Below are 13166 nucleotides of genomic sequence, written 5' to 3'. Positions count from 1 at the left end.
CTTTACAGTCTGTATACATACGACATTACATGTTCTCTACTGGAATAGCACCTTGAAAGCACTTCATTACATGTTCTCCACTGGAACAGCTCCCTGCAGAACACTTCATAATGTCTTCTACTTAAATCACATTAGCTTGTACATTGGCCCACAATAGAGGCCACTTTAAGATGTGTTATCTACCATAGGGAATCAAAGATACAGTTGCTGTGTTTTCTTTGAACATCCATCGAACTTTGGAATCAAGGTTCCTTTCAATTTAAATGAAATATAAGTTTTCCACGGAGCATCAAACTAGCCATTGCTCAGCAACAGTTGTATTTTAACCTGCAACCTCTCTGCAGCCAAGATGTGTGCAACAACTTCATGTCTGAAACAACCTTTTGCATTTCTAAAGATCAATGGTTGAGGTGTTCTTCTGCACCAGCAACGCCTTTTCCAGGGTCATTTAATTCAGTTTCCTCAACATGCCTTTACCAGTTTCATTCCCCTGCTGCACAGCTGGAGAGACTCCCACACAAAACAAGCTCAAATCAACAAACATCTGGCAACATCCACTCTCAACTGCCCTGCTCAGCAAAGGTTCAAACAGTTGACCACCCACACCAACATGTCAGCTGGAGATGTTTCCTCCAGGTTAGAGCTGATAACTGTCTGACAATCACCATCCTATTATTCCATAAGAGTAATGCAACTGTCCATACATCTGATTAGAAGGCTTCTGTGCGATTTAAAACTGCTTTGCTCCAAAATAAAGTCCTAACTTTTCTAACAGACATAAGGCATGTCAAGATACCAAAATTAGAACTTCTATATGATACCTGCCAGAAATATCCCGATACGATACCAGAATTCGATATACAAATACAATACTGGTATATTTATCTAAAATAGTAATAAATAAAACATCTGTATGGTTCCCTTTTTACCAGCATGTTCCTGCCCAGCTTTTTCAACACTTAACAAATGGCATTGATATCAGTATTAGCCTACAGCAAGATATTAATGAAATCATGGTGCCATCATAGCATTGATCATGCACGGTTAAGTAGGCCTTTTGTCTGTATATGACCAGATGACGACATAGCTCCTTCCATAAGTATGAGCAATTGTAGAGTTCATATTTTATCTGAATTCATGGAATAATTAGTAATTGTGCACTATTCTAATGAAGTATCGAAACTAAAAATATGCAAAACCGTATCGTTTTGAACGTACGGATGCCGCGGTACCTTTTTAGTATCGGTACACCGTGTAACCCAGTACAAGGGATGTTGTCTAAACTGTCATAACTAATCTAGGTCAGTCCTAAAATAAAGATCACCAAGTATCAATGGAAGCACTGGATCCAGAAGTGGTACCTGCCCGTGCACCCGAGTGAATGTGCATTTAAGAACGCACACAGACAACCAACCAGGGGAGCAACTGTTTATTTGTGAATAGCTTCGACAACAGCAAGAAACAGAGGACCAACGGTAAGAGCACTGGTGGTGGATGTTGCTCAGTTTGAGGGGGGGGGGGGGGGGGGTCACATCAGGCAACAACTGCTTTGGCATGAAGGTTTCTATTCCCTCCCAACACCCCTGCTATGATTAAAAAGTGCCTTTTTAATAAGTTTGATCCCTCCCACGTGTCAAAACTAAACCACCAACGAGTCGCTGTCCTAGATGAGAAGCTTTCCTGGCAGGCGACAGGGGGAACATGCCCGAAATCTCTTTAAACATTCTGGGCAATAATTTACTGTGTGTTGCCCCAGGAAACGGTTACCGATAACAAGGACTTACTTCTCTTCCCACAGCCAGCGCTGGGAATATTCAAATCACTAGTGTATGGCCCCGCGCTGGCACCTTGTTGTTCCAAATCCTCAACCGGTGCACGCCAAAAGGTAGGTGTGTGTGTGTGTGTGTGTGGGGAGGGGGGGTTTCAGGCATGTCTCTCCAGGACAAGGGCCCCATGCTAGTGTTACACACTCTACGACAGGTTACATGTGACAAACAACAAGAGCCTTTTTCATGTGGAGCACCGAGGCCAGCGGAGTAATGAGGTCACAGGAAGCGAATCCCTGCTCCGAACTGGACGCCGTCACATATCCTACGAGAGGAGAGGAAGGTAGTGAAGACTTGAGTTCACCGTAAGACACATCTTTAAGTCACACAGAAGAACCGAAATTTAAAGAATTAAAAATAAATGCGGCGGAAATATATATTGTTTTAATTCCACAAATTCTTCCTTCTTCTCGGGGCATCAACCACTTAACATGGTCCATCCATTTTGAAGCCATCTGAACTTTCTTGTATAAATTACTGATGTACTGCACAATATACATCCTGGTCCTCGACTGCACTTTATGTATTTTTTATTATTGTTTCACGTCATGTTTTGCATTACATGTTGTCCTTTCTGAGGACCCCAGGAAGATTAGCGGCCGCTAAGTCGTCAGCTAACGGGTTAATAAACTAAACACATTACCAACAATGCAACTCACCTACTCACAGCTTGGCTTCAGAGTCAGGCGTATTATGCCTCACTTCTGTCGGGATTATTCTTTTTGTTTGACTTTTTCACTCTTTACAATTATAAACCCAACGTCTCGATTGAAAAAGGAGCAGTATGTCTGGGTCGTGGAATTCCTGCTACCGACTACGCCACTGGCCTGTTGAGACTCCGCCCACTGTTGAGACTCCACCCACTCCTCTCTACCTCCATCTGCCAGATGGATCGTAGAGGTCTCCATCGTGGAATACGCCTACTATGAACTATTCATACACTGTCATATTCATTGAATGAATTTTAACTCTAAGTCTGTCCTTCTGTACACATTACATCTATTGCACCTGTCCATCCTGGAGAGGGATCCTCCTCTGTTGCTCTCCTGAAGGTTTCTTCCATTTTTCCCCCCTGAAGGGTTATTTGGGAGTTTTTCCTGATCCGATGCGAGGTTTTGGGACAGGGATGTTTATGTGTTCAGATTGTAAAGCACTCCGAGACAAATTTGTAATTTGTGAAATTGGGCTATACAAATAAACTGAATTGAATTGTAGACTTTAGTGCCATCTAGTGGTGAGGTTGCAGATTGCTTTTTTGTTCCTCACACATGCTGGTGAGACATTTGATGAGTGCAACTGGTTAACCCTAGTCTTCATGCCTTGATAGAAGAAACATGAGTGACCCTTGGTTCCCCCAGTGACCCTCAGTTCCCCAGGCTGTCTACCTGTCTCCACTCTGGACCCCCATGGGAACGCAGTAATTGAGCTCCAGTCTGGCGATGTTGCCGAGCCGCAGCACGATGCCGGCTCCGTACGACCAGCGCATACTTTCAGCCAGCTTCTGGAGGTGAGCTCGGGGGCCGTCACCTGCACGTACACACACATGCACACACACGTCAAAGACTCAGATTATAAAACAGGGGGAATTGAATGAATCCAGCTTGGTCTTCAGTCCACCCACCGTAGTTGAGGTTGCAGAGGTTGCCCGCGTTGAGGAAGAAGTGCGTTCTGAAGAGGTCTCCGAAGCCGCCCTTGCCCGGTCTGAAGGGCAGCGGCGTGTAGAGATGCAGGCCGCCTGCCCAGTACGCCTCTCCACCCAAATAGTCACCTGAAGCACACAGGGTGAGCTGCTGTACTACAACTTAATTCAGAGTACATTCGTAAAGTTACATATATATATATATATAATTTACAAAAACAGTGGGTAATTTTCTCCAAAATCCATATTTGCAATACACCTAACATTTAAAAGCAGTTGCTTTCTTTCTTTACCTTCACTCTGCGGCCCGATGCTGTACATCCCAAATCCTCGCACACTGGTGGGACCCCCGAGGTAGAACCTGGACAACGCACAACAGTCATGAACCGTCTACTCGAAAATCACACATCCGCCATTAAAAGAAAAGTCTAAACACTATTAAAACAAACTAAATGGGAATATTTAGTTAGTGTTGTCAGGGCTGATGACCCCCTGTAGACCCCCTGATGACCCTGTGTACCTGTCAGCGATGCAGGATGGCTGGTTCCCGATGGGACAAAGCATCCCCCCCCACAGAGACGCAGACAGGACCTGAGAGGACACAGAGTTGCCTTTATTCACATGCACACCACCTAAATTAAAGCTATTCATTTAGTGTTGCGCCATCGCCCCTTGGTGGTTCTTTTCTGCAACGACAAACAAAACCACCAAATAAAAAGACTCGGCTGTGTGCAACAGGTATGGAGTGACCCGTCTCCGTCTCACCGAGTCCCAGAAGAGCCGTCTGTTGAGCTGCAGCTCAAAGTCCTCCTTCAGGAAGCTGACGTCTCCTCCCGTGTAGCCCGCCAGTTCCTGCAGGGCGGACGAATCAAACCGCCTTCAGAAATATACCCTTAAAAAAAAACAACACTAAAATGTCCCACAAGCTGAACTTCAATGTTTCCAAAACGACGCCAGGAACTGAGTCTCAGTTTCCACTCGTCTGATAAATCTGGCAGGAAGTGAAATTTTTTGACATGTGACCCTGAAGAAACACACGAGGTGACAACTGAAACTATTGTTGATGCCATTCAGCCCATGTGTTTTACATTATATTTATTCTTATTTATATCTTAATGTTTTTACCTGTTATTGCTGCACTCTGTTTTAACAATGACAATAAACTTCCTTATCCTAAAAGCAGCTCCATGTGTTGCTCTGTGGCTTCTTCTTCAGGCCATTTCATTGGTTGTTTAAGTTATTCAGCCTCTACTAAAGTACAACTGTTCATTTATTTGATCAGTAACTAAATAAATGGCATTTTAGAGTTCTTTGCACCTCATTGGTTGAGCATGCAAACACTGACCTGGTTGATCCGGAGCAAGGCGCCCCGGCTGGGGAAAATGGCGGAGTTCCTTGAATCCACAGACACGGTGTACTGCAGATAGAAAAAGCTATACTTCACGGGGGGAAATATGGGACAAAACCGAATAACTGAAGCTCTACATGTAGGAAGGATGTGTTGTCAGACTGGAATGGGAGCCTCACCGAGAGGGCGGACTTCAGCGAGTGTCCGCTCTCCTCGCGCACGGCGAAGGACGCGCTGCGCGCCAGGCAGCCCAGCTCGCGCCACACGCCCTCCCACTTCAGCGTGTGGTTGGTCCTCCCCAGAGGGAACTGCAGGAGGATGGGAAAGAAGAAGAAGAAGTCTTAGTGAACAATGCATCCCTTTAAATGGTTCCTTTAAAAAGTTGATCTGACGTCCTCCACTTACATTAAACTCTGCAGATCCGCCTCTGTCCGTCTCTTTTAAGGAGCTCCATGGGAACTGACCGGTCACTTTGTACATGTTGAGGGTGAGGCTGAAGCAAGAGGACACACAATGTGTTAGAACTGTGTATTGGCCCGTGTGGAGCATATTACATATTACCCAGGGTTCATACACATGTTGACCAATGGTTGTCCAGGACTTTAAACCAAATTTCCTTCACCAAACATTTTGTGAAATCTCGGTGTATACATGAGTATATACCATAAAAGACAATAGTTTGATTAAAAGAATAAATATTTATATAAATGTTTATTCTTACTGCGTAAATGAACATGAGAATATAACAAATTTCCAGGCTTGGAAATAACCATTTTTTAAGTTCCATGACTATTCCAGGTTTTCCATGACCGTACGAACGCCGATTGTTCGACATACTTGCGATCAAAGTGTCCCGGCTGGGGCTTGAAGAAGGACAGGCCGTAGGACGTCTCCTTGGTCCCGTAGGAGAACTGGAAGGTGAGTTTCTCCGCTCGACCGAACGTGTTGGGCAACTTTACACCGAGCACCTGGAAGACCGGACCGATCCCCATTAGCCCACAGCCACTGGCACTAGTCACTAGCAACCCACTGGGATAGTTGACTGGCGACAGCAGAACAAGCACCAGCAACACGCAACACGCTAGTTGGGGGCTCTGTCCCGTTTCCCCCATGAAAGTGTGTTTTCTATTTCTTGAGAGTTGTTCCTGATCCGTTGTGAGGTCAAAGGTCAGGGATGTCGTATGCGGACAGATTGTAAAGCCCACTGAGGATAATTCGTAATATTGGGCTATATCAAATAAACTGAATTGAATTGTTAAAGAGTCCCAGTAACCAGTGGGCCAGCATGCATAAGACGGCTCAATCTAAATGGAACACAGCCACTATTAATGCTGTTGGCTGCACATGTTAACTATTTTATTTTAGTATTTGAAAAATCAACTGACTTAACATTCAAATGCTGCCCAGATGTTTCTTGTCTTATGGCACATCTATTCTTACTAAAACTAAGAAAAGAGATCACATCACTCCTGCACTAGCTGCTCTGCACTGGCTCCCAGTAAAATCAAGAATCACTTTTAAAATTCTTCTCTTAACCTACAAAGCCTTGATTGGTGATGCACCATCATATCTTAAGGAGCTTGTAGTACCATATTGCCCCACTAGAGAGCTGCGCTCACTAAATGCGGGACTACTTGTAGTTCCTAGTGTCTTAAAAAGTAGAATGGGAGCCAGAGCCTTTAGTTATCAAGCTCCTCTTTTATGGAACCAGCTTCCAATTTCAGTCCGGGAGGCAGACACAGTCACCTCGTTTAAGAGTCGACTTAAGACTTTCCTCTTTGACAGAGCTTATAGTTAGGGCTGAATCAGGTTTGCCCTGGTCCAGCCCCTTGATATGCTGCTATAGGCTTATAGCTGCCGGGGGACGTTTTAGGATGCACTGAGTACCTATCTCCTCTTTTTTCTCTCCTTAGTGATGAATTTTCATCTCTCAATCACACGTTACTAACTCTGCTTTCTCCCCGGAGTCCTTTTGACTTCACGTCTCATGGGGTCATCGGACCCTATGAGACGGCATAGATCCTATCTGCCTGATGGATCATCGAGGTCTGGGTCGTGGAATTCCTGCTACCGACTACACCACTGTCCTGTTGAGACTCCGCCCACTGTTGAGACTCCGCCCATTCCTCCTCCCCACCGCCATCTGCCTGATGGATCGTGGAGGTCTCCATCGTGGAATATGCCTACTATGAACTATTCATACACTCTGTCACATTCATTGAATGTATTTAAACTCTAAATCTGTCCTTCTATACACATTACATCTATTGCATCTGTCCATCCTGGAGAGGGATCCTCCTCTGTTGCTCTCCTGAAGGTTTCTTCCCTTTTTTTCCCCTGAAGGGTTATTTGGGAGTTTTTCCTGATCCGATGTGAGGTTTTGGGGCAGGGATGTCTATGTGTACAGATTGTAAAGCACTCTGAGACAAATTTGTAATTTGTGAAATTGGGCTATACAAATAAACTGAATTGAATTGAATTGAATTATTCATTGTGTTTAAAGCTCTGCACAGTTGCAGATAAAAAACACATACATATAATACTTATAGAATTAGATTTTAACGGTGGCTGCGGAAGATTGTTTCTGAGTAGATTTCATAATTCATAAGTTATTGAAAAAAAAAATTGGAGGCTTTGAATGTAAAAAGATAACATGATAAACGTGCAATTCACATGGACAACGCTTCTCTTTTTCAGCCCACCAGCCATAGAGCGTAGTGGTATTGTTGCCATAGTTACAACGACGTAATACCTCACTACCCATCGCTAGTCCTCTCTGCCTCGTGTTTTTCCCTCACCATGCTTCCTTCATTGTTGCCAACCATGGTGTTGTAGCTCCCTGTCAGCCTCTTGACCTCCGTCACCTCAAAGGTCACATCCAGTCCGTTGGGCAAAGCGTCCGAACCTGAGGGAGGGGGAGAGCCAATCGGGTCGAGGGAGGTTAGTTCACATCAAACAGCCCGCCTTCCAATAGAAAAACAGCACGCAGGTACATTGAAGACTTTCACCAACAAAGCATGAGACAAACACAGACTTTGGAGGTGCGTATGAGTTACCTTCAGACGTATCGATCAGAACCTCCACCTCTTTGAAGATGCCCAGACGGAGCAGCCTCTGTCTGGCGATGTGAGATTTTTTCATGACCTGTGAGCGAGACAGAAGCACCTCAGATTAAAACATAAGATACCATCTCTACTTCCATCTCAAGAAAACTCAGCAGGGTGCTCGACCCACACCGCAGTCCTGAATACATACGTCGATGAGGTTTTTGGCGTGGAAAACCTCAGAGATCTCGTAGCCGAGCAGGTCCTCTTTAGTTCTCCCGAGTCCCTGGACGTTGACGTGCTGCACGACCACCTGCAAGCACACAGATTGCACTTGGGTTACGCTCACGTGAGACATCATTTCATTTATTTTTCAGCAAGCAGAAGTGACCCTTTGGGGTCTGGCTCTTCTGCACAAGCCAACTGACTGTCCCAGGAAGAGAGAAATAGTTTCATTAAAGCAAATCATACATCAATTAAACTTTAAACAAGTGTGGGCTGGAAATACTAAGTAACAGTTAGAAATCCATAGAACTATTGGATGTATTTAACGACTACGATACCTACTCCGATAGTATGTAGCACCACTGCTGCTATACCAGGGTGGGACATTCACATATTCTTTAGGGGTTAATTTTTTCCCCCACTGATTGAAATACAGGGGCATTTAAAAATAAATTGGGGGCACTTTTTGAAACATGTGAAATAATATGTAACTGTTGTTCAAAAATAATAAATATACTTATTTAGCCTGACACTATATGATCAATTGTCATACAAATGGCAATAATAAGACTATTAGGCAGCAGTCTACCGATTCAAAGTGTTATCTTAGATTTTTTTAACAAAAAACAGACAGAAAACATAAATCAGACAACCATGTTCAATGCTATTCTTATTTCTTTCTGGTTATTTATTGTTAATAATTATTTTAACAACTATAAACAATTATAACTTATTTCTTAGTTTTTAGATAGTTCAAAATTAGATTTATTGATTTATTTTGTGTACCGACCTAGTATAGGAGATACAGGTAGGACACACAAAACAAAGAACAAAAACAAAGCACTATGAATTTACCAAAATTATGGGGGCATTTTTTGCCTCCTAGTGATATCAGGCTGTGCTATACTCACATCTTTGTTTTCAAGGATCTCCTGCTTGGACTCCTGCTCCGGTTCCGGAGGCTCCACTAGGTCGTCGGGGTGGACCCCCAAGTCCCGGCCATGCATCGGGAGAGGATCCAGGCTCTGAGACAGTGATGAGCACAAGACGAGTCAACCCCTCAGTTCTTTTCTGGGCTTGGATTTTGTTATGGGATCCAATATTATTATGAAGTCAGTTAAGATGGGACCGTTCTTCTCCTGAAGGTTTCTTCCCATTTTTCTCCCAGTGCAAGTTTTTTTTCTATTTCTTGGGAGTTTTTCCTGATCCAATGTGAGCTCAAAGGTCAGGGATGTTGTATGTGTACAGATTGTAAAGCCTAGTAAGGCAAATTCGTAATATCGGGCTATATAAAATGAAATAAACTGAGTTGAATTAAATCTTAACAGGGTCCAAAAACAACAACATAAACAAAAACAAAAAAAGCATGTATGGCACCTTTAAAAAGGGCAGTTAAGTCAAAAGGTGGGGCTCCATGAGGAGTCAGCAGGGGAGTGACATTGGTTCTGGGGCACGAGGGTCGACTTATTTATGTATATATTGTGTGTATAAATTAGAAGTTGTGGAGGAATGTTAATACTTGGGTTGTTATTCTAAGGTGGCGATAAAAGTCAATAGAATAACTCCACTATAAGACTATTACAGAAAAGTTAAACAATTTTCTGACTTTGTTACCACTCATTTGGATTAATAAAAAGCCTTTGTGTCCTGCTTTCTTCTGTGAATGCCTTGTAAACGCATTAAAAGGCCCACTATAATACCCCATACAAAGTACAACTAGGCTTTTTTTCCCTCCAATAATGTGCCATCTTATTTTTTTAAACCCCGCCCATCCCGGACTAGCAGCATGATGGCAGTTTAATTAGCTTTAGGCAAAGCTACACCGTTACACCACGCACAGCTCGCCGATAAACACTCGTGTCCACCCGCCAGTCTTCTGCACGGTGGTGCGCCCTGTTCAGCCGGCGTGTGACAGAACATCGAGTACCGGTGAGAGTGCAGCCTTCTCAGTGTTGAAGCAGGGAGGTCATGGTCAAAAGACCGCAGCGAAGCCAGCGGTCAGGGAGAAGTACACGTTACCTTGGCATGGACGGTCCCCATGTTGAATACCCGCTCCAGAAATCCTCTTCGGTCGGGGTTAGCTGCACTGCACGAGGGAGAAAAAATGACAAATGACAGCGGCTACTTTCTCCAGCACCAAACCCCCTTCAAGGGAGACGCCATGACAGTTGGCGAGATCTCGTGCTGCATTCAAGTACTAGTTGTAATGCACGGAACCTCGCGAAAGTATTTTTATTTATGGCCTACTCTGGTTTGTTTTATCGGCATATTTATTGGCAAAACACGACAGATAAACACTACGAAATGGAGCAGGCGGAGAGTAGCAGGGTGACAAGCAACTACGCAGATATGTGGGGTAATAATATGAGTTTGCTTCTGTCGTTGTAAATACATGTTCAGTGAAGTGGCTTTGCTACTATAAACACAATACACTGGCCCAGCGACCGCTGTTAGACGCATTTACGTGTTTGCAGTGTAAGAACGACGTAATGAATGAGTTAGATATTACAATGTAGAAAATAAGTCGCACCGGGTGACTTGAAAGAAAGAAAAGGCTCATAGTGCGTTTAAAGCGCATTGCTCCTAAACGCATCACCTCGTCTTCTGTCCGTGATTGGATAGAAACGAGAGACGCAGCGAAGTGGACGGAGCTTGGACGAGTCACCATGAAGGAGCTCACCCAGTAGATGGCGTCGTTGGTCTTCTTTACGCCGGCTTCCCTTCGATCTCAGCAGAAACTAGAAGCAGAGGGATGAACACTCTCGTAAATTGGATTGGAAGAAGTTTTTGAAAGTCTCCAGCCGGCCGCTGTCTGTAAGTGTGTGTGTGTGTGTGTGTGTGTGTGTGTGTGTGTGTGTGTGTGTGTGTGTGTGTGTGTGTGTGTGTGTGTGTGTGTGTGTGTGTGTGTGTGTGTGTGTGTGTCAAGTCTTAATATCTATAAAAAATAAAGTTGGGCATAAACACTACATTCACTAATAGCCTACACAATCAAAGCTACATACACTGTGGTTCTTGAACGTAGCTCAGGATTGCAACAACAAGGTCTACTGTTGTTGTTGACAGCTCATTACTAAAAAAACAACAACACAAAAAGACAATCACCATGTGTATTTTTTACTTCTTTTCAATCATTGATATTAATGAATAGTTGACAGCTGAATACACCTGCTGGTGACATATGGCATTGGGTGTTAGGACAACAATGTGGGGTTGAATTTACTAATTACATTTAAAAGTAACTAAAGCACTACATGAACTGCTGGTCTTGGAGTGCTAATGAAACAATGAACATAAGTAATTGTATTATAAGTATATGTGGAATGTGGAGGAGTGTTGCCTTTAAGGTCAGGCTGCATTCCTACAGATTTTGAAAAGATATTTCACATAATTGAGGTGTTTTACTTTCAACCATTTTGATATTTAAATGCATTGTGCAATGGCAGATGCCTCCTTGTACATTGTCCCTTATTGACATTTTATGCAAATCTAAGGTCGATGTTGTGTTGGCCTGCACAAGAGATGTGAGATGCATTATTTTGTGTTAACTGGTGATTTTTCTTGTAAATTAATGGTATGTTTGAAAAAGCAATATTGAAAACCAATTAGATGTAATTTACACTACAAATGAGTAAATACATTTTTAAATGGTGTTAAGTTACAGTGACACTGGGCAGTAACAATGTATATTAGTTGTACAACACAGTAGTGTGTAACATCAACACTTACCACTCAGTTATTTGACCTTCTTGTGTTAACTTTCTACAACTCAGTACAGTATTAATGGAAATTAGAATTTAACGTAATTAAAGTGGATTTGTTATCACAGAAGAGTTAAATTATCAACACAAATGAGTGATGATATTTACACTGTCCAGAATTATTTAACCTGTGTCAAATTAGATTAGATTTTACTATAAAATGACACTTTAAAAAATGTATTCCACACTACTTACGATTTGGACAAATACACTCAGCAATAGCGTTCAATTGAACTATTTGAGTGTTACTTTAACACTGCCAAATGTACTGTGTACTCTGTATATGTCTGTGGGTAGTGGCAGTAACCTGTAAATCACCTTGTAGCCCCGCCCTAAGGCATCCCCTGCTTTATGTTCTGGTTGACTCTTAATGACCATCATTTACTAAATGAACTTCATGCTGTATTTAAGAAGGCTTGAAACTCGAAATTGAGACATAACATCATGTTGACAATGTGTACTGAGGGAATGAATCTAGAGATAAGTAATCATTTATATAGACTTCTATACAACCAGATGAGTCACCCCCTGGTCAGTAGAGACAATGCAGCTTTAACACATGAAGCATAGACTTCTATACAACCAGAGGAGTCGCCCCCTTGTTGTCAGGAGAGAGAACGCAGCTTTGAGACATTTCCTAAACATTGGCACCACCTAATTATTGAGCTGCCTCAATGTCACAGATCAGCCAATAGGAACATTGTATTGTAATAGCGTGTATTTGGGGTATCAAGAAACTCTTCATAAAACGAAATAGAAGTCCTTCAAATCAGTTAAAACTTGTTTTGGGCTCGTGGCTCTCAGACATGAGTTGTGTGCAGTTTAGGTTTAAGGAACCTTGAGGTGCTTGATAAACTCTCTCTCTCTCGCTCTCTCTCTCTCTATCCCTCTCTCTCTCTCTCTATCCCTCTCTCTTTATCTCGCTCTCTCTCTCCTTCCTTCCTACCGGCACAAACAAGCCAATCAGAGGGCTCGAATGTCCTCTGCGCGCTCTCTCTCTCACCGTGGTTCCACCAAAGAGCGGTCCTCCTCCTCCTGGTATCAGAGACACACACACACGCACACGTACCCACACGCACGCGCGCACGGTCCAAACCCCCAGAAAGATCCCTGCTGAATCCTCACACCGCCTGTCAGCATGGGGAGCGGTTGTTTTTCCCGGGACGTTTGTTTGTTTATCCTCCTCATAAATACTTGCAGGGTGATGGGGAATGTCGGACTGGCAGGTAAGAGCTCCCCTTTCCTCTCTCGGTCTGCTTTCATTCAGCCACGCGTCGCACTTTGCTTTTTTCTTTTCTTTGCTTTGCCGGCTTAAAAATGAGAAAT

At 43.3% G+C, this 13166-nt stretch overlaps 2 protein-coding genes across 3 annotated transcripts in view; one reads left to right on the top strand and one right to left on the bottom strand.

Annotated features, from left to right (window-relative positions):
- Positions 1-1414: 1414 nt before the first annotated feature.
- samm50l (sorting and assembly machinery component 50 homolog, like) lies at positions 1415-10232 on the bottom strand. Its single transcript, XM_056425345.1, has 15 exons — positions 10102-10232; positions 8994-9107; positions 8069-8170; positions 7870-7957; positions 7612-7718; positions 5651-5781; positions 5219-5306; positions 4993-5121; positions 4811-4882; positions 4231-4317; positions 3986-4056; positions 3759-3826; positions 3448-3594; positions 3212-3353; positions 1415-2091 (listed from the first exon to the last, which is right to left on the bottom strand). Exons 1-15 carry the CDS (start codon positions 10120-10122, stop codon positions 2046-2048), a joined length of 1413 nt encoding a protein of 470 aa, XP_056281320.1. The 5' UTR covers positions 10123-10232; the 3' UTR covers positions 1415-2045.
- Positions 10233-12934: 2702 nt separating this feature from the next.
- Positions 12935-13166, top strand: part of scube1 (signal peptide, CUB domain, EGF-like 1) — a 106484-nt gene continuing 106252 nt past the window's right edge. For both annotated transcript variants that reach the window (XM_056424977.1, XM_056424976.1), the window contains exon 1: positions 12935-13066. In XM_056424977.1, the coding sequence (XP_056280952.1) occupies positions 12979-13066 (88 nt within the window). In that variant the 5' untranslated portion in view covers positions 12935-12978. The remainder of the gene's footprint in view (positions 13067-13166) is intronic.

The sequence above is a fragment of the Pseudoliparis swirei genome, chromosome 10 (genome assembly GCF_029220125.1).
Source record: "Pseudoliparis swirei isolate HS2019 ecotype Mariana Trench chromosome 10, NWPU_hadal_v1, whole genome shotgun sequence".
Classification (NCBI taxonomy): Eukaryota; Metazoa; Chordata; class Actinopteri; order Perciformes; family Liparidae; genus Pseudoliparis; species Pseudoliparis swirei.
This window is presented reverse-complemented; position numbering and strand designations above follow the sequence as displayed.

Excerpts from the sequence above, each read along its gene's own strand:
- samm50l (XM_056425345.1), bottom strand. The coding sequence starts at position 10,122 with ATGGGGACCGTCCATGCCAAG. Across the intron at positions 7,958-8,068 it reads ACGCCAAAAACCTCATCGAC|GTCATGAAAAAATCTCACAT; the intron begins GTATGTATTCAG and ends TCTCGCTCACAG. Across the intron at positions 3,354-3,447 it reads CCTCTGCAACCTCAACTACG|GTGACGGCCCCCGAGCTCAC; the intron begins GTGGGTGGACTG and ends GTGTACGTGCAG.